The sequence below is a fragment of the Typopeltis vanoorti genome, chromosome 4, assembly GCF_054136105.1.
Source record: "Typopeltis vanoorti isolate ZY-2024b chromosome 4, IOZ_Tvanoo_1.0, whole genome shotgun sequence".
Classification (NCBI taxonomy): Eukaryota; Metazoa; Arthropoda; class Arachnida; order Uropygi; family Thelyphonidae; genus Typopeltis; species Typopeltis vanoorti.
Genome location: NC_143552.1, coordinates 17032859 through 17055542, shown reverse-complemented (window position 1 = coordinate 17055542; position 22684 = coordinate 17032859). Strand labels below are relative to the sequence as shown.

General features: G+C 37.0%; 1 protein-coding gene across 1 annotated transcript in view; it reads left to right on the top strand.

Annotated features, from left to right (window-relative positions):
- Positions 1–22684, top strand: part of rdgB (retinal degeneration B) — a 608184-nt gene that overhangs the window by 305903 nt on the left and 279597 nt on the right. The window contains exon 11 of the mRNA XM_090391630.1: positions 19280–19623. Within this exon, the coding sequence (XP_090247756.1) occupies positions 19280–19623 (344 nt within the window). The remainder of the gene's footprint in view (positions 1–19279; positions 19624–22684) is intronic.

Sequence of the window (22684 nt, the reverse complement as noted above, 5' to 3'; positions counted from 1 at the left end):
GACATCTAATATCACTCCACATATTCCTCATTTCATTTTTCATTCAGTAACTGTTTCATCAAATCTTTCCATGTTCCTAAAATGTCACTCTCATAGTCTCACTACCTGTCGTTGTGCTGCACCTTATTCCATTTTCTCATATATACTTCTTTTCATTCTCTTACCACTAACTTTCAATTCTGCATTCCTTTGTTCATAAAAATAGAAAAACTTGTTTCTAAAATTGAAGCAGGACGATCCATATAATGATATTTTCCAAAGAAAGAAAGCAAAGGTTCATATTTATTTCAGTACCTGTTATTTATAAATATATAACATAATGATTTTGAGGTGCAAACATATGAAAGTAGTGCAAAAATAATTTCTGCAATATTGTCATTAAAATGAAGGAGCAAGATGGAAAATTTACTATTACTAAATATTTCAGAATAGCTTATTTATTTTCACACATGAGAAATTTGTTTTTATCTTTTGGAACAGACACAATAAATAAATTGTGCAACAAAAAGTTCAAATATTGAAGGACAATGAAGAATTTCCACAGTACACTTTAAGTCAAGTGACATAAAAGTCACTCCATTACAGTTAATCCCCTAATGGCTCTGCAATTGTCATTAATGGATTAATGGTGGAGGAGGGTCATTACATGAAAAAGGCAGCATAAACCTACCATTTCGGCCAGTTGGGAGGTTAGTACTAGATAAAAAAAAAAAAAATAATAATATTAATAATGCCAAATACCTGTTGGATTTCTGCTCAGTACATGGACTGGTTATTACTAACACAATGTTCCAACATAAAAATGTGGACAAATTCACATGAAGAGAAGAAGTATGGAATAAGGAACGTCTCATCGAGTATGTTATTATTGATAGTGATGTTTTCTCGCTGGCACAGGACACTGGAATGTACAGAGGATTTGAAATTAGAAGTGATCACCATTTATTCTTGAGCAGAATAAAATTGAATTTCATATTGAAAAGAACATGTAAGAAAGTTTTAAAAGGAATAATAGTTGACCAGCTCTCAGATGTGAACTGTAGACTAAAATACACAAAGGTTATTGAAGAAAAAATGAAAGTGTTTGAGAATAGGTACCAAACCTTGGAGATTCATTGGCAAACCCTGAAGAAAACATTGATTGATTCAGATAGAGATGCACGTGGTGAGGTTGTCTACGTGGATAGAAAAATCAGAACTCCATGGTGGACACGGAAGTTAAAGAGGCGGTGAAGGAAAAGAATAAAGCATATCAAAAGTTCCTGGCAAATAAGTCAGCTTGTGCTCTTAGAGAATACAGAGACAAATGTAAAAAAGCTAAACACTGTGTAAAACTAGCTAACCAGAAATCATGGGAACTCAGAAATGGTGGAAAGAGTACTGTAAAAAGAAGTAGAGATGATAAAGGTGACATGATAATTGGAGAAAAAGTATGTATGGAGTAATTGCTTCGAAAAATTACTAAATGAAACAAGCAATGACAGCACAGTGGTAAAAACCCTGACCAGGTATGCAATAAAGAATACATATCCATACTTGAAGTAGAAAAAGCCATCAAAAACCTGAAATGTGGAAAGCAGGGAGTAGATGATATTTGACAAGAAATGTATCAGTTATGGAGATATAAAAGCCTTTCAGTGGCATAGTTCAGAGTGCCTGGAGAGAGGGTAAATTCCAGATGATTGGAGTAGAATTCTGATAGTACCCATATATAAAAAGGGAAATAAAGCTGAATGTGAAAATTACAGAGGTATTTCCCTGCTGAGTGTTCCTGGTAAAATTTATGCAAATATACTGAAAAATGATTGAGAAGGTTTGTGGAAGGGAAGCTTGATGAAGAACAAGCTGGATTCATGCCAAATAGAGGCTGTAAGGATTAGATTTTGACTTTACGACAAATACTTGAAAAATCATGGGAATATGACAAAGATCTGTATTTAAGGTTTGTGTTGTTATGTCCCTATTCTATCTTACGATTTTGTTTGTCTTAAAATTGCCTTCGTCTATATTCTTCTAACTTCTACTTTCAAGACATCACCAAAATTCCTACTAACATCTGAGTTATTGTTCCCCGTAGTATCCCTAGTATTTGTATTTTAACTGCACCCTTTGGGATATTTAGTTTAAGATATTTTATACATAAACAGAGAAAAGGAACTCAAATATCTGAAAGTGTAACTATTGCAGTCGTGACACTATTTCTTGTTACTCAACATTAATTCCTTAAACTTCCCCGTTTCTTAACATTAATTCCCCGCGTGATTAGGCTCGAATGTTTCTAAGCGGTGCATTGGATTAGCGATATCAGACAACTTTTTTATCATTAAACAAAAGGTTTATTATTTCTCTAAACATGGTACATATCAAAAATACTCAACTAAATTACTTACACACTAAAATTAGCTTAATACAAGTAGATGGGCTATGATTCGACAAAAGTTACTACGATCATGCCTCCACAAAATTTCATACAAAACATGAATTCACATAACATGGACAAATCAGATTACCACACACTATTAGATTATTCAACTTCAAGTGCACTAACAAAATCAATAACTACTCTAGCACATACCTATGACAATTCCGATTCTCTACACATCACACTAGGCATTCAAATTCCTCAGGCTACTTGATTACTCAATTCACACTAATCAAACTCAATATTAACAAAACCATTTACTTCATTAACACACAACTATGTCATTAACTTTCCTTTTACAATATATTAGGCACTCAAGATTCTTAGGACAATTAATTATTCACAAATTATCAACACTAGCTAGCTTACTTTTAACACTCTCTATCAAATTGAGTGCCTAATATAATTTCTATATATTAGGCACTCAATTCAATATAACATAAGAGTCCTATTATAATTTCTCCCTAATCACTTTAACAGTTCTGTATTATGACAATGGTATCAATCACAAACAACTTCTAGTTAACATAAGACAAATTTCACAATACCTTTCTTTAGCTTCACTTACGGGCCTTTACCTTCTACTGAACGAACTTGCATGCATAACTTCTTGCAATTCAGGGCTATATAAACATCTGCTCCGTCGGCTGTACTATCCGAAACGAGGACATCGATATTTTCACAGGTTCCTATGACTTTATGGCATATTTCGCTTTCTACATAGGAATACGGGAATGGCTTTTCTGCTCACCTTCGATTCCTTGTTGTGGCATGAGGATATAAGTCATATCTCTCCACTCAGGAACACCGTGAAATCCACTAGAAAACCAAACTCTAACCACCACGACTATCCAAACGTTTCTTCTCCTCTGGCAAAAGGCAAAAAGGCCTCAAGCCTCCTTGACTATCTAAACGTCTTCTCCTAAACCCAAAAGAGCCTACTCTTCGAACAGCCTCGAGGGGGGGGTTACCAACCCTTTTATAGCTGCTCTCCTAACGGCGCCCTTTCTTACTTCTTTTCCCCCGCTTCCTACTTGTTTTCCGTCTATCTACCAATTGGGTAGCATTTTGCCGCCATACGTCATTTTAATCGGCAACTCGTAATGAAGTTTCTATCCGGGCATAGGCCCTAAGCGATATTCCGTTATTTCTCTTGTTAGCCTCTATCTTAACCCCCTTTTAAATCTTTTCTCAGAATTCTACTTAATGCTTAATCTGTAGCTTCTTACATAGCGTATTTCATGACTCATTCTTTTATACTTATACACTTAACTCTTTCATTCTTGATCGCATTACTATATTAATTCTTAGTTAGCTACTTATTTAATACAAATTCCTTGTTTAGTCATAATACATCATAATACATTTTTTTCTTTTGTTATCTTAACTAAACAATAGACCTTTACATTTTACTCAATTTATACTGGATGCAAGAATATTTTATTAATTAAATTATTCCTTTTATGCAGGGGTTTTTATTTATGTTATTTATTTTTTTTGTTACACCATGATAACTGAGAATGTTATACTCTCAGGATATCAGGTGTAACAGTGTACCTGCAAAAGGCATATGACAAGGGGCCAAGAGAAAAGCTATTAAAAACACTACAGTCATATGTTATTAAAACACTTAAGGAATTGAACAACGTAGTTAAGGATATAAATTAAATTAAACTTTAATAAATATTTTTTTTTTTTCGATATTTCGGCAACGTCACGTTGCCATCTTCTAAAGGAACTTACAAAAAAAATTACGTGCACGTAGGCACTACAACACAGAAACTGGGAATGAAGAGATGAAGCTATTGTTCTCCTAACAGTCCAGATGGTGCCCTCTAGCAGGCTAAGTAGGTGTTCTTGGCTGTTGGGCTGAAGGTCTGCTGATGTAGGCCTCCCAAATTTGGGGCAGTCGCATACAACCAAATTTGTTGAGGTTTGGAGAATTTCTTAGGGCTGAGGCTGATTCCATAAAGAGTCTTTCAAATTTGTATTTGCTATGGTGTATCACTGTAGCTTTCTTCCAACGTATTCTGTGGCATGTATCCAGAGCATGGTCCGCAAGTCCAGAATGACTGTATTTGTGAAAAACGGATGTGGTCCTTGTGTTCCGAAATTCTGATATTTGCTGTCCTGCCTGTTTGGCCAAAGTAAGACAGTTTACAACTGCAAGGGACCTGGTAAACACCAGGTAGGTCTAGGGGAAGTGGTTGGTCTTTAGTGGAGCGGATAAGGGATGCCAATTTTCTGTAAGGTTTGTAACAGGAGGTCAGGTCATGTTTTTTTAAGATTTTGGTAATCTTTTCTGAGGTGCCTCGGATGTAGGGAATGGTGATGGATTTAGAGTAATCCTTGTTGTGGACGGGGGGAGGGGATCTGTGGTTTGTAGGTTCTAATATTTTTTGGATTTTGGGGGGGGGGGGGGTAGCCATTGGCTGAGAAAGTGTTGAGGATGTGATTTAGTTCAGTGTTTAGGGCCAAGTCGTTTGAACAGATTAGTTTAGCCCTGTTGTATAGTGTTTTCACTACTCCATATTGTTGTGAGGGGGGATGGTGGGATTGTTGGTGAATGTATCTGCCTGTATGGGTGGGTTTTCTGTAAACTGAGAAAACCAAGGATCCATTAGGCTGGTGGGTGACTAGTGTGTCTAGGAAAGGGAGGCTGTTGTTTTCCTCTTTTTCCCCGAGTGAATTTGATCCTGGGGTGTTGGTTGTTTAAGTGTGTTAAGAAGGAGAGAAGTGTTTCAGAGCCATGTGGCCAAATAGCGAACACATCATCAACGTAGCGAAGCCATACGGTTGGTTTTGTGGGGCAGAGGCTAAGGCTTTTTCTTCCAAGGTCTCCATAAAGAAATTGGCCAAGGGTGGGGAGAGTGGTGAACCCATGGCTGTCCCCTCTATTTGTTTGTAGAATTTTCTCTGCCACACGAAATAGCCTGAGTTCATTGTGAACTGAAGTAAGGCTGAGATCTCGGGAGAAAATTTAGCTTGGATTAGCTCTAAAGTTTCCTCGAGTGGGACATTTGTAAATAAAGAGGAGACATCAAAGCTGACCATTATGTCAGTATGTTGGAGTGTAAGGTTTTCTATGCTGGCTTTGAAATGGGCTGAGTTTTTTATGTGTGATGGTGTGTTGCCAGTATAGTGTGTGAGCTCTTTGGCCAAATGTTTAGCTAATTTGTATGTGGGGGAATCAATGCCATCCACTATGGGACGTAATGGCACATTTTCTTTGTGTATTTTTGGGAGTCCGTAAATACGGGGGGGGGGGGGTATAGAGTTAAACGGCTTTAATCTGTTGGTAACTTCTACAGGCCAAGCAGTGACTCTCTTAAGGAGCCTGTGAAGTTTTCTGATTTGAGAGTTGGTGGGATTGTAATTGATAGGGAGGTAAGTGGCCCGATCTAATAGAAGAGCATTCAGCTTACCTGTGTAGTCCTTTTGGTTAAGTACTACAGTTGCATTTCCCTTATCCGCTTTGGTGATAACTGATTCTTTATTATTCTTCATTTCCTGTAGAGCTTTATATTCCTTGTTTGATATGTTGGTTTTTGGTGGTCTTGCTTTGGAAAGGACACAGGCTACATCCAGTCTTACACTGTTGGCGACTTGATGTGGAAGGTGGCGGATTCCGCGTTCGATCTGGATCATAATATCCTCACTAGGTATTTTATTGGGAGCAATGGCGAAGTTGTGTCCACGTGACAGTGCGTTGAGTGCTTCAGGCTTGGTTGATTACTGTGTTGGTAGCAGGTTTTGGAAGGACAGTAGAGTTCTTTTTTAATTTCTCGAACTTTTTCATCTGTCGGCCTCGTATTTTTTTAAATTCTTTTTCGGCAGCGGTACATGAGATGTCATGTAAAATCGACCAAAGTTCGTTGTTCAAAGTGCACGAAAGCTCATCTTCGACGGCACGAATAGCTTCGTTAATGTCCGCTAAGAGCGACTGCGTGGCGGTGATTTGTTCGCGTAGCTAGCGCGGTTATATATTCGGAAAGCTTTTTGTGACACAAACCGGTGCTTAAATTTTACACAGTTCGGGATTACTTTATTATCCCGGCAGCGTTTCAGGAACGCTAGACGATTTAATTGTCTAGACAGCTTCAATTTCAATTTACCGTATTGGCGGGCCTTCCGTGCGATTGTATCTCCTTGGGCACCATCTGGACTGTTAGGAGAACAATAGCTTCATCTCTTCATTCCCAGTTTCTGTGTTGTAGTGCCTACGTGCATGTAACTTTTTTTGTAAGTTCCTTTAGAAGATGGCAACGTGACATTGCCGAAATATCGGAAAATATTTATTAAAGTTTAATTTAATTTATATCCTTAACTACGTTGTTCAATTCCTTAAGTGTTTTAATAATGCATAACCAACGTATAAGCCTGTCTACGAGAAGGAACTACAGTCATATGGTGTCAATGGGGCATTATATCAAGCAATATTTAGTCTTTATTTGAGTTGAAAATCAGCAGTTAGAATTGAAGGAAGTACAGGATGATGTCTTGATGTTAATTCTGTCTGGTATCAGACAAGGATGGACATTATACCCTCTGTTATTCATTATCCATATAGATCACATTATGAAGCTAAGTTGTTTTTAAACCTGATATCAAAATGGACGTATTTTTTACTTTATGCAGATGATGTTATACTTTTAAATAAATCCAGTACAAGTCTGCAGATGCCCTGACTAAATTGAATAACTGTTGTAATAAATGCAGTATGGAAATCAGCAATAACATGACAAAGACAATGAACATAAGCAGGAACATTGAAAATATCAACTGCATTGAATGGAGAACTGAGGGAACAAGTAAAACATTTCAGCTACTTAGGGCACAATTTTTAGTGAAGATGGTAAATTAAATATGGATATAGACAACAGAATCAACAAAGCTGGTTATGGTAGGATATCAGCTGAATAAATTTATATGGAATAAGTGAGAAATTAGTCAAAATACTAAATTAGCAGTATACAAGACATTGTTCAAACCAATTTTAACTTGTGGATCTATGAGCTGGGTTAGAAATAAAACACTTGACCAAGGATTAGAGACCACAGATATGAGAGTCCTGAGAAAGATTAGAGGCATGAATATCATATCAAAAATGAAGATATTAGGAAAGAACTTGACACTGTTAGCATCCAGGATGTGTTAGCAGAGCTAATCTCAGGAAGTATGGTAACTGAAACAGAATGGAAGCGTTAAGATTAGCAAAACAAGTCTCTTCCAGGTTGAGAGTAAGTCCAAGATATAGGTGGGCTAATACAGTAAAAAGTGCCTTAGAAGACAGAAATAGATCTGATAATTTTGAGTTTTGACCGATAACTGCTTGATTTGGAGGGAAATTTTGGAGGGTGTCGGTTTAATGCAGCAAAATGTAAGGTTTGCAGGGGCATGCCAGTAGTTTCCGGTGCCTGTGTGCAAAACTTTAGCTGGTGCCCCTATAGCCAGTAGTGTCTGGCGCCTGTGTTCAAAACTTTAGTTGGCGCCCGATAGCCAGTAGTGTCCAGCGCCTGTGTTCAAAACTTTAGTTGGTGCCCCTATCCCCCTTCCCTCCTCCAATAAAAAAATCACTTTGAAAAAACGTTTTCTTAAAGTTTTTCCTCCTCTGTATGCGTTGCACACATTGCACATATGGCCTGCACGCCCTGAAGGTCTGGGAAATGTTTGGGAAACATCGATGGGATGCTGCATACTCTGTGGGAGGTGTTATACTGGAGGAAGTAGGGGAGACAAGAGATCTGGGATTGATGATTGATAGAAAGCTGAAATTTAGGGGACATATTGCAAAGGTGGTGAAGGTAACACAGAGGATTGCTGCAATAATGAGAAGGTCACTGACCTGCAGAGATAAAAGGGTTATCATTCCATTGTATGACTCTGATCAGACCACACTTAGACTATTGTTCTCAGATTTGGTCTCCAGGATTTGAAGGGGGTAAATTAACTGTGGGAAAGGGTACAAAGATAGTTTCATGACTGTACAATGTTAGGTTATGGTTTGGTGGATAGAAGAAGGAGAGGTGATATGATTGAGATTTTTTTAAACTGTTGAAAGGTGGAGAATTGAAAAGAACTCCCCAGGGTTGACTGGGGAGTTCTTTCGCTTGGTTGAACAGAGCGAAGGAATGATGACAAGAGGCCATCCCTGGAAGTTACGAAAGGAAACCGTGAGCAAGAGGGTGAGGAGTGCTTTCTTTTCATGGAGGGTGGTTGAACCATGGAATGCGTTGCCTGATGGAGTGGTGAGAGTGAGAATGGTCAATGAGTTTAAGGAGTGGTATGATAGTCTTTGTGTTTCTTGGGGGGACCCCCCCCCTCAATGAGTCTTGACAGACTTTGTGTTTCTTAGGAAGGACCTCCCATGATGAGTCTTTTGACTCCATGGAGGCCTGTATAATAATAATAATTGTTAATAGAAAGTTCGTAATGATATAAGTTTTTCATGTGGTCCTATCATACTATCCTGTACATCCTTTGAAAGTACCTGTCAGGAATTTGATGATGGGGGGGGGAAGCATTATGCAGTGCAGTGGACCCTTTTACTAACAGCTAGGTTAAAAGAGGTAAAAGTTAATGGAAGTTTTTAATTAAAGGATATTAATTTGATATAACTGCAGAAAATTTTTCGAAGGTAAAGATGAGAAATAACATTTCTACAAGACTTAACAGAACTGAGATGATATATATTTAAAAGTGCTGAGCATAAGGTATTGATAACGGTGTAGAAATTGTCAATAAAACTGAGAATAAAAAAATCAATACTGGAAAGATGAATTATTATTAACATCTGACCTCCATGGAGTCAGAGACTAATTCTGGAAGGTAACTTTGCACACACTTTGCATACAATGCTAATCCAACCATGCCTTAAAATGATTCAGTGTGTCTATATACACAACACACTCAGGCAATGCATTCTACTCACCAACCACTCTCCATTTAAAGAACCTGCTCCTCATTCCTCTGCTCATACTCTCTTTATACAGCTTCCAGCGATGGCCTCTTGTTCTACACCTTCTCTCATTCTATGAAAAATCTCTTCCATGTCAACCTTATAACAACCTCTGAGTAGCTTATATATGACTCAATCATATCAACTCCTCCCCTCTTCTCCTGTTCATTCACAAGGATTTGCAATATACATTCTCTCAATGTGTCCTAGTGCTCCACATTCCAAAGACCACTAACCACTTTTTTGAATCTTCTCTGAACCCTTTGAAACATATCCTCATCTCCATGAAAATCTGGCAACCAGATTTGTGTATACAGTAATCCATGTGAGGAGTGATCATAACCTCTTTATTTCTGCACGTCAGGTTCCTCTGCATCATTGCCATTATCCAATGTGATGTCTTCCCAACTCATGCAATGTGACACCTGAATTTCAGGTCTTTGTTCCACCACCACTCCCAAATCTCTCATTTCCTCTACCTCCTTTAAAGTTTCCCCACCAAGTGTATACTTTGCATCCCATTATTATTATTATTATTCGGGTACCTCCATGGAGTCCAAAGACCTATCGCAGAAGACGCAATCTATCATACCTCTCCTTGAACCCATTAACAGAGAAAGCACTCACAACTGACTCTGGCAGTCCATTCCATTCATTCACCACTCTCCAAGCAAAAAATCCAGTCCTCACATTCCTACTAATTACACCTTTATTCAACTTCCAGGGATGACTGCTTGTTCTTGTCCCTCTAGCCAAGTGATAAAACATTTCCCCTACATCTGTCCTATAAAACTCTTTAAGGAACTTAAATGTTTCTATCATATCCTCTCTTTTTCTCCTATCAACCAACTTCTGCAATCCATACACTCTCAATCTGTCCTCAGGGAACATTCCACAGACCACTCACCATCTTGGTCACTTGTCTCTGAATCCTTTCCACTGCTTCCTCATCCCCAAGAAACCCAGGGGACCAGACTTGAGCACAGTAATCCAGATGTGGGCAAGGCCTTATAAAGATGAATAACAACTTATTGTTATTCACCATAACGGTTATTCATCACTTATTTTTAACGGTATTAACAATGCAAACAATTTTATTAATAGATGTTTTATTAATTGCTTATACTTCGCTGAATTTCAAATCAGCATTATCAGAGCCCAACACAGCTTGTATATGTGACAGTGAGCAAGTGAAGCAATGCAATTATAATGGACAAAAGATCTAAAGTCCTACTTTGCCACCATTTAATGTTGGAAAAAAAAAAAAAAAAAAAAAAAAAACATTACTGCTATATGTGGGAGTTGCTCTTAAGATAACAGTCTCCCAAATTTTTGGCAAATTAATGCAACCATATTTTTCAGGGTTAGGAGAATTCTTCAAAGTCATGGCTGACTCAAAAAATAATCTTTCAGATCTGTAACGACTTCTAAATAGCACATTCGGTTTTTTCCATCTAATCCTGTGTGAAGGGGTGTTTAAAGTGTGGTGTGCCAGTCCTGACTTGCCATAATAATAGTAACGAATGTATTTTTTATGTTCTTCCAGGTGGATGTTAACTGATCTTCCTGTTTTCCCATAGTAGGCGAAGGCCATGTTTCATTAGTACTTTGGCTATCTTTTCTGATGTACCTCTGACATAGGGAATAGAGATGGTAATGTTGTGTTCCTGTGTATTAGGGAAGGGAGAGAGGGGTAATATGGCTATGTAGTATTTTATCTATTTTGTAGGAATTGTAGCCATTGGCCAAGAACATATGGTGCAGATATTTGAGTTCTGTGGACAGAGCTGTATCGTTAGAACAAATGGCTCTGGCTGTGTGTGTGTACATATTTTTAAAATGCCATACTGTTGGACTGGATGATGATGTGATTGTTTATCAAGGTATCTTTCTGTGTGTGTTGGTTTTCTGTAAATGGAAAAATTATTATTAGAAGGCCTAGGTTATTAGTTTTATTATTGTTTTTCCCTGACCTCTGTGGGGGGTCACAAGACTCATCATGGGAGGTCAACGCTTTGAGATACAAAGTCTGTCATACCATTCCTTAAAATATTCCACAGTCTGCATGTTCACCCCCCCCCCCACCTCTCAGACAATGCTTTCCATGCTCTTACAAAAAACTTACAAAGTTACTCCATGCAAAAAACTTACCCTTTTACTCACCACCTCTTTTTTCAACTTTCAGGGATGGCCTCTTGACCTTGTTCCTTTCACTCATTCTACCATATGAAAAATCTCCTCAGTGTTAATACGATAATAACCTTTAAACAGATTAAATTCTTGATCATATTCCCTCCCTTCCCTGAACTTTGCTTCTATCCACCAAACTGTGCAGTCTGCATGCACTCAGTCTGTCCTCATAATCAATTTGTCAAGTCCTGATATCATTGTTGTTATCCATCTCTGCACAATCTCCAAGGTTATTTCATTCCCTTCAAATCCTGTTGACCAGATCAGAGAACTGAAATCCACATGTGGTCTGATCAAAGCTTTATACAATTGGACCGGCATACTTTTCTCTCTCGTGGTTAATGTTCTCCTCAACATTGCTACATTTCTTTGAGATGTCTTCACAATGTGTTCTTAGAACATCACATCTCTATTCACAATCACCCCAAGATCCTTTGCTTCCTCTATGTCTTCCAGTATAACTCCATCAATTGAGTATGAAGCATCCCATCTGTGGATGCCAAAGTTTAAAACCTTACATTTAGTTGCATTAAACTGAAACCCACATTCATTTGCCCACCCTTCCAGATTATTCAAATCCTTTTCAAGAGCCAAAACACCAGCACTGTTACTTAATAACCCTTCCAAGCTTCACATCACTTGCAAACATCTCCTTGTAGTCCTGTAACAATATCATTGACATAAGGATTGAACAACAATGGTTTTGGGACTCAACCTTGCGAAACTCCACTTGTAACCATCCTTTTCCCTGATACTGTTCCCCCATATACAACTCTCTGATATCCAAACCTATATGATGCAACTTAAAAATCAACGTATCATGTGGTACCCTGTCAAATACCTTGGAAATATCCAAGAACATGACAGTGTATCCGTATCCACTGATCTTGTTAGTCTTTTGTAAAAGGTAACAAGAGTGCCCTTGAACAGATCCACCCCTGCCTGCATAAAGTAATATTACCCTCATCATCATCACAATTCTGTATAGAGTTGATACCGATTTCTCCAAAATGTTAACAACTTAAGAAGAAGAAATGCAAACAGGCCTATAGTTTGATACCTCTATTCTACCATCATCCTTATGCAATTGATGTACTATCTAACCCTCCTCCCACTCTCTAGGAACCTGCCGCGGTGCAAGACTTTCATTGAACAGCCAAGTTAATGGCACAATCAGTTCCATTGCATATTCCCTTAAAACACATGGTGAAATTTCATATAGGCCCACCTGCCTTTTTAACATTTTACATATTCAGTATTCATAATACATCCTCCTCCTTCACTTCTAACACTTCACCACTGATTATCCCTCTAAGAATAAAGTATGTAGTACCAGGATAGAACACTCTAATAAAGTGATCATTAAATACCTCAACTATGTCATCTGCTTTGTTCATGCAATTCCCATCTGCACACAGCATGATAATCCATCCACTATCATTTTTACTCCCAGTTGCTACATAGCAAAAAAACTCCTTGGTATTCTTCTTGGATTGTAGTGCCAGTCTCCTCTCATATTTGAATTTTCCTCTCTTTACAATACTAGTCACTCACCTAGCATGAGCTTTATATTCCTCATTCAACTGCTCTGCCTCTCTCTTTATATGCCTTCCATAATCTTTTTTTTTTTCCCTGCAATTCTCCTTTTATTCCTTTTGTTATCTTTGACTCCATATTGCTTTATCTTCTTTGGATGTCAGTAAAGCAGTGGGACTGGATGGGATTTCACCACAGGTTTTGAGATAATGTGCTATAGAGCTGACACTCCATTGACCTGGCTTTTTAATGAAACTCTGGAAAAGGTACCGAAGGAGTGGAACGAGGGTAAAATAGTGGCATTACATAAGGGTGGTAGCAGACAGGAAATGTCAAATTATAGATCAGTTTGTTTCATCAGTAGTTGTTAAGATCTTGGAGAAATTAGTGAGGGGCCATATACAGCATTGGACAGACGAGGATAATGTTATCTGTGAGAGTCAACATGGATTTAAGGAGCACTCTTGCTTCAGTAATATGATTTCTTTTTATAATAAAGTGACAAGAGCGATTGAAGAGGGAAAGGCATATTCTGCAATTTTTTTGGATTTTACAAAGGCATTTGACAGGGTACCACGTGATAAGCTGATATTTAAGTTGTAGCACAGTTTAGATGTCAGGTTAGTGAACTAAATTCAGGATTGGCTATCTGATAGGTATCAGAGAGTTGTGTATGGGGGGAAAATATCAAGGAGGCAAAAAGTTACAAGTGGGGGTCCCACGGGGCTCAGTACTGAGACCTGTACTGCTTAACCTTTATATCAATGACATTGTCAATGGATTGTAGAGGAGATATTCATTTGTTTGCAGATGATATGAAGCTGGAAAGGGTGATTATTAATAGTGCAGACATGGTAGGCCTGCAAGATAATTTGAATAAACTGGGCAGATGGATAAATGAATGGGGAAATCGGTGTTATGCAACAAAATGTAGTCTTGAAGTTGGGATAAACTGATGGGAAGCTGCATATTCTGCTGGAGGAACTATACTGAAGGAAGTAGAGGAGGCATGGAATCTGGGGTGATGATTGTGAATGACAGTGACTGTAGAGATAAATGGGTTGTCATTCCATTGTATAAAGCCCTAATCAGATCTCACTTGGACTATTGTTCTCAAATTTGGTCCCCAGAATTTCGTCGTCATCGTCTGAGCAATTCAGGTATAGGCTTTTTATGTCCTGTTCCTGCTCTACAGATGAAGTTGATCTTTCCACCTTAATCTTGGACAGCCACGATTTCTTCTTCCTGTAGGTTTATATTTATATGCAAAGCTCTGAAGAAGTCCCCATGATTTGAAGGGGATAATTTAACTGTGGAAAGGTGCAGAGGCAGATAACAAAGATGGTATCAGGACTGTACAATGTTAATTATGAAGACAGGTTGAGGGAATGTGGAATTTGGCAGATAGAAAGGAAGCGAGATGATGTGATTAACACTTTTAAACTGTCCAGAGGTAGTTATGGGATTCACACTGAGTTCTTTCATTTGGTGAAACATGGGGAAGGAGCAAGAAAAAAAAGGACCATTCCTGGAAGTTACAAAAGGAAGCTGTGAGCAAGAGAATGAGGAGTGGTTTCTTTGCATGGTGGGTTGGTCAGCTGTGAAATGCATTGCCTGATAGAGTGGTGAGAGCATGAACGGTCAATGAGTTCAAGGAGTGGTGTGATAGACTTTGTGTTTTCTAGGATGAGTCTCCCACGATGAATCTTTTGACTCAATGGAGACCTGAATCATAATAATAATCACCCATGCAAATTCTTTCATCCATTGAACTTCTGCAAGCAATTTCTAAGTCATTTATAGAATCCTGTTTTATAATTCCACATAACATCCTTCTGTTCCGATACCTCCACATGACTATTCATCTTCCAAGTCAGGACTTCATGATCACTTTCACCGACTTTGGGCAAGTATGAGGGGGTGTTCAAAAAAAGACTGAACTTTTTAAATAGCGCACCAACCAGCACAGAGAGTTCACTAGGGCTACTGAGCACACCTAGCGGCAGGTTTTGACAACATACTGCCATTTGCCTCGTTCTGCTATGAGCATCAGTTGTCAAGTTACATCTGCTAAAGTGAGCACATGCACAAACTGTTCGTCGGATTGGTGACAAAGCGTGCGTGCACATGAAATTTTGCTGCAAACTTGGCAACAGTTTTACAGGGAGATTTCAATTGCCTAATCAAGCCTACGGGGAGGACTATTAGCTGAACACAGTGCTATGAGTGGTTTAAGAATCGATGAATGAGTCAGCCAAAGATCAAGGTGATGTTGGTTGTGTTTTTTGATTGAAAAGGCATTGTCCATTATGAATTTATACCATGTGGGCAGATGGTAAACAAAGAGTTGTATCAGGAAGTTTAAACTTGTTTGAGGAATGCTGTGCTCAGGAAGAAACCTGAATTGTGGGAAAAACACACTTGGATGTTGGACCACAACAATGCATCTGCTCACACGTTGCTCCTCATCTGCAGTTATATGGCAAAACATCCAACATCCGTTGTGTCCCATTCACCCTATACCTCAGACTTAGTCCTAGCAGACTTTTTCCTGTTTTCCAAACTTAAAATCACTTTGAAAGGATGGCGTTGCCAAACCATAGAGAAAATTCAAGTAAATGCAATAAGAGAACTGCACAGCTCATAGAAAGTGTGTTCCAGGAAGCATTCCAATAATGGAAGAAACGTTGGGAATGGTGTATTGTCAGTAGAGGGGACTACTTTGAAGGGGGGACAGTGCTTAAAATGTTGTAAAGTGAGCAATAAAGTCTTATAGGAAAAGTTCGGTCTTTTTTTGAACACGCATTGTATGTTATCTCGGTCATAATCAGATCCTCTGATTTTATGATTAAGACAGTTGTCCCTACTGCTATAGCTGTCTCCTCTGCCCAGTTTTATATTGGGCGACATTATGAATTTCTTTAACTATAGCAAGAGTAATGTGCTATATTTAAAGTCCCCCATAATGATCACTTGCTTTTCACTTGCCAGACTAATTTGCCTAAACATTTCCTGCTCATCAGCAATTATATATCCTGGTCTGTAGCAACATCCCACTAAATATCTTATCTTATAAACATTTATCTCACATCATATACTCTAAAGCCATTAGTGTTATTTTCACTGAGAAAATTCATCACCCTGACAGTGCACAATTCATCTCTTATCTTGAGTAACACTCTACTACCATGTTTCTATTCCCTGTCCTGCTGAAATATGCCATAACCTTCAATTTCTATCCCTGTTAGAACATCCTCCTCAGTTAGCCAAGTTTCACTGATACCACGAACTTTTGGAGAGACTAAGTCAATTATTAGAGAGAAGATATATCTAGGAGATAATTGGTAATTTATAAGCAGTGTGCAGATGATGTTTTGAGTTTCAGGCATATCAACATTAGTATATATAGAAGGAGCATCTATATATAAGTACCAGAGTTTTCTCTTTCCATAGTACTTTACCATTTTTGGACATCCTCCTTACTAGAATGTCTTCTGGTACCTTATCTACAAGCGTCTTTCGAAAACCCACATTTACTGCCAGATACATTCACAAAAAGTCTGCACACCACATGTCTCAAAAATTTAGCATTCTTAAATCTCTAATTCATAGAGTACATAAAGATTGCTCTTCTCCAATAATCTTACAACAAGAACTTTTCATCATTAAAAAGTTAATGGAATCAAATGATTACAACTCCAATCAAATCCAACAGATACTTGACTCTTATGTTCCAATAACTACAGTTTCTTCAACAGTCTGCAGAGTTCCTATTCCATACATTCCAGGAATCTCAGAACCTATAGGTAGAATTCTGAAAAAGTATCAGTTGATTCCAACATATATTCCTATCAACAAAATTTCTTCTTTATTACCTTCTACAAATGATAAACTGTTTTCTCTATCTTTGGCTGGTATTTACCAAATACCTTGCGAATGCGATGTCTCTTATTTTGGACAAACTGTCCGTTCTTTGGAAAAAAAAAATAAAAGAACATCAATATTATATTGATTATAACAAACCTCTGAAGTCTGGTCTGGTGCAGCACAGTATTGACTCTACTCATAGTGTCCAGTGGGATAAAGCTGTTCTCCTCCATAGATGCAGATTCAAATATGAACGCTTATTCAAAGAAAGTTATGAAACTATCTTACACTGACTGAATTTAAATAGAAATGACTGTCTGTCTCTCTCAGAGATCTGGGAGACTTTTATCTTATGTAAAAAAAACATTTATCTTAATAGATTAAATTTGTTATTTTCTATTATTTCCTAGCACGTGGTAACAATTGTATTTTAATAGGTGATCTACCGAATGTTTTGCTTGTATTCCATTCCTATTACTGTAACAGACACTGAAGATGTACTATTAATTGTAGTACAAGATATTTGTCCTTTTACTAATTAAAGATATCACACTGTTTTTTTACGTGTTTCTTTATTATTTAATTTTGTGGACTATGAGAAGAAGAAGATCTCCGCGGAGTCTAAAGAGGCATTGTGTTCCTGACTTACTATTATTTACATAATGCCTATCATACCGCTCTCTAAACTGATGTACTTATAAAGCACTCAAAATGATCTATTCCTCATATTCACCACTCTCCAAGCAAGAAAGTTGATCATGCTTTGCAAAACTTATAGTAGCGACCTGAAAGGTAAGAGCCAGTCAAGGCTTGAGTGAAAGTATTCTGTGAAGAGAATATTTCTTGATATTTACCCAGTAGTCATATTTTGGACTATGGGAAGAAGAAGACTAGACTATCTCTGCAAGATGCCGAAGTATTGCTACCCATTTCAGGAATGGAAGGAGTGTATTGACTGAATAGGGACTAGAATTAGCATATATAAGGATATTCTAACTGGCTTGAAAATGTTCTATGTTTAATCTCTAGAGAAGGTTTTTACTGATAGCCCAGCAGTCTTTTGTGAATTTGCATAAATTATCTTTGACCAAGAGTTAGATAATACAGTAATCCTACTCCAGAAAGCAGGAATTATCTTTTTATATCTGGATTCTGGGCAGAGGTTCATCAGATTTTTGACATTACTATTGAAGTTATTTCTTTCACAATCATGCCATAGTGAGATTCAAACCCAGATCCTGTCTACGAGCAGCAAAGGTATTTTTCACTGGAGCACTTGCGTTGTTAGAGTATAGGGAATATTTTATTTATTATTATTATTTTTTTTTAATGTGACTTCCATGGCATTTTTCTATAAAATATCATGTAAACCTATAGCATCTAAGCACAATGGGTAAACTAGATGCTTTTATTTATTTATTATTCTTTTTATTTGTTTAATTTTTTTTTTTTTTTTTTTTTTTTTTGCATTTATTTATGTATCTTTAATCTGGGAAGCCTGTTCTAGAGACCAAACATAGAACTTTTTTCAAGCCACTTCATGCCTTCCATTAAGCAGGGCATTGATTTCATACAGGATGATGAAATTCATATCCCACCAAATGACATTCACAGATATCTATGCCTGTGGCAGAATTTGAACTTGTGGTCTGATTGGTTGAAGAGTAAGTACATTAACCATTTGATCAACCAGTTTCCTGTAATAAAGGAAGATAATACTTTATCTTGTGGAGAGGGGTTCAGAGGAGAGTGACTAAGTTGGTGAGTGATGTAAAAAATGCTCCCTACATTGATAGATTGAGAGCTTGTGGATTGCAGAGATTGGTTGATAGGCAGAGAAGAGGGGATATGATAGAAACATTTAAATTACTAAAAGGCTTTTATAAGATTGATGCAAGGGAAATGTTTCCGCCTGTGTGATAGTGATGGAAGAACAAGAGGTCATCCTTGGAAATTAAGGAAAAGTGTGGTTAACAAGGGTGTGAGAATGAGGTTTTTTGCCTGGAGGGTGCTGAATGAGTGGAATACATTGCCCGACTCAGTTGTCGGTTCTTCTTCTGTAAATGAATTCAAGAAGAGATATGATAAATATTGTTTTGATAGTTTGAGTCTCCTGCAATGATTCTACTGACTCCATGGAAATACCCCTAAAAATAATAATATTTTTTATGATTAAGTTATAAAAAGTAAACTGATGTGTATTTAAATTCACAATTTAATATTTGTTTCAATGCATGATATAAGTTTTTAAATGTAAACCTTTCATGTTCTGAAGTAAAATGAACATACTTGTTTTCTTTTTGCAGGTAATTATTGTAGGTGATAGTGTAGGTTCACTTATGGTGTATGATGCTCTTTGTCGCAATGTTCAGTATAGTAGTCATTATGGTAGTGAAAACAGTATAAATGAACTTGATCAGACAACACAACAACAACAAATTTCTGCTAGTCATTATCCTCCTAGTCCTAGTGTTGTTCCTCGTCCCAACCCATTAATTTCAATTAGCGATGGTAGTGGTAATGAGGAAACTGAAGAAGGATCTGATGGCAAAAAATTCCGAACCACTACAACAGGAACAGCAAGTCGGCCATATAGAAAATCATATTCTCATCCTCAAGAATCAGAGCCAACATTTTATGATTCTGTCACGTAAGTATCATTAAATGTTTCATATTTATTTGAAAACGAAATTTTTTGATAATATTCTTTTTAACATGAATTAAATATGTGAAGATCATCATCCTGCTAAATATTAAAGTTTAAAAAATCTCTTAATTTTCCAAGATTAATGCACATGCGCTTCTTTTGTTGTAGAGTGGCCTCACTATTTCATTGTGACTAGATTCTTGATTTCTCTTGACAAGGAAAATCAATGTTTCCATTAATTATTATTATTATTTTGAGATGTTTATTAAACTAAGAAGAATTTCCTCTTAGTTTAATGAACAGTTTGAATGATTGGAATCCCTTGTCTGAGAGTGTGGCGTCTACTGAGAATTTGAATGTATTTAAGACATGGCATGATGAGCTGTGTGTATGACAAAGGAGACTCCCGTGATGAGTCTTTGACTCCGTGGGGATCTTGGAATAATAATAATAGATTTTTTTAAAAAAGCGTAACTGAGTACAAGTACAGATCATTTAATTAATTAGCATATGGTGATACAATGGTCATGAGACCCAGACAGGGAGATATGTCACCATCTTATGAAACCAATAAAAAAATATAAAAAAAAAACTATTGGTCATGATAGATTTTTTGTATGTCACTTGTATGCGTGTTCTCCTGTTCCCCTAAACTAAAAAAAAAAAAAAAAATGCATTTTTTTTTTTAGTTTAGTTACATCTTAATAGAAGAAACTAATGCCAAGTCAGGGACTTAGCTGGATTTGTTTGTCATAAATATAAGTTTAGATTATTACAGTGATTTTGTTTATTCTATAAAAAAGGCCATGAATACTCGGAGATTGCAGTTCAAGTCATTGTAACTGGGGGGGGGGGGTCATCTGTATAACTGTGATCATCTACCATATATGCTGCTTATAAGATGACCCCCTCCAAAATCTCTTTTCAAAATGTATATTTTGTCATATACTTATACTCATTACTTTTGTATAATGTAGACAAAGCAATCACCTCAGGTGTTTTCTTTGCTGCAATTTATGGATGTTTTCCCATATATGAGGAAAACATCCATAACAAACATATGAGACAATTGGTAAAATTGTCTATTTGTTTATACCAGTCTTGGATTTTATATACAGCTAATTTTCTTTTTACATGGCTTTTTTTAACACAATTTCGAAATAACACAGTTTAGAAAAACAAAAGCAATTCTATTTTTATGCGTTATATTTTGATTTAACACGGTTCGAATGGCATTTATTTTTTTAAAATTTCTGTTTGAATTCAGTTCTGTTAAATAAGGTATTTTATGTATGTTTTTTGTATGACATTGTAAATTTATACATGTAATTTATTCTGCACTGTTATGTTTACCTTTCTTCAGTGAAATGATATCATGATTAATGATGTAACATATGTGGAGACCATATCTGTTCTCCAGCCAAAAGGCCGTGGGCATGGATGTTTGTGGTTGATGGTAGATAGCGTTGGTGTAGGTGATGAAAGTAGTTGTGGTTGGTGGGGAGAGAGAGAGAGTAGGTGCCCTCCCTTGATGAGTTTTTTGACTCCCTGGAGGTGTCATATAATAATAATAACATCATGCAGCTCATTCTAATTTTAAATGATCAACTGTTTGTATTATACCTTGTAAAAAACTGTTTTCTGTCAAGCCACTGATGATAGTTTATTTTCAAACTGAAATATCTGGCAGTATATTAAATATACTTTTCTTGTGCTAATGTGTAGATAATTCTTATTTTCATGTCACAAGTTTCTCTCAAAAGTAGAATGTGTGAAAAAGGAAAACCCTGTACCTTTGCATACAACTGAATATCCCAATATCATCAGATTAGCATATGCAGTTGGCAGAGAAGGATTTGATGATTTTTTGTCTGCAGATATTGAAGAATTGATGGTTGACAAGGCTTTTAGTGATGACGAAATAATAGAAGCTGTTGTTGAGAATGTCAATAAAAAAGAAAGAAGTGATGATGATGATGAAGAGATTTCACTCACTGCAGGATTAATTAAAGAAGGGCTTCAAATGGCTAGTAAATTGCAAAGTCATTTTCTTACACATGATCCAAATACTGAATGAGCTGAACAATTTAAACATCAACTGAAGTCATGTATGGTGTGATCTGAAGAATTATACAAAGATCTAGCCAAAAATAGGCTCTTAACTATTAATTACAGTGTTAGTGGTAAGAAAAGATCAACCTTCAGAGTTATTGGAAATTAGTGCTAATTTAGTTCCTTTTATTGAAGAAAATGTTTCGCCATTAATTCCAGTCTCACACAAAAGATTGCGGCTATATCAGAAAGTGACAGCGAATAAAAATAACCATATGCACGGGTGTGTTTGGGCTTTTACGAATTTCTGTTTTATTAGTGATACACTATTTTCTTTAAGAAAGATACATAAGTATATACTTTAAATAAGTATTTAAAATAAAAAAATATTCCATTAAAATTAAATAGAGTTTTATACAATGATTTTCATATGTTTCGTTTGAAAATAACTTATTGTTTGTATTCGGTTTTCACATCTGGAACCATTCTTCTATTTTTCACATGCACAGTATTTTTTTCTACACAGTTTTCATTTACACGGCTTTTTCTGGAACCAATCTACCATGTAAATGGAGAATTGGGTGTATTGTAATTCATATGATCACCAGTAAGATTTCATTAAGATTTTGATGAAAAAAGTAGATTCTTGCCCTACTGAATTCATTCATTCATTCATCTTCAAAGCCCACCTTTCCTAATTGGGTTGTGGGGGCAGCAGCAGCAAGAGGAACTTTCAATGATCACGATTCTTTGCCACCAAGCTCAGGTGTCCTGGTGGGACTCCCAAACGTGTTCATCCAAGGTTTTGGATATAATCTATCCAGCAAGTCCTTGACCTTCCACGTGGCCTGCCGCCTGCTGGGGAGCCTCTCTTGTGGCATTCTGACCAGATGCCCGCACCAATGTCACTGTGATCTCTCAACATGGAGAAGCAGCGGTTGAGTATTGAGGGTTTCCCGAATTGCAGAGGCTTGTCAGCCCTGCAACCCCTCGAAGGAACCTCATTTTAGCC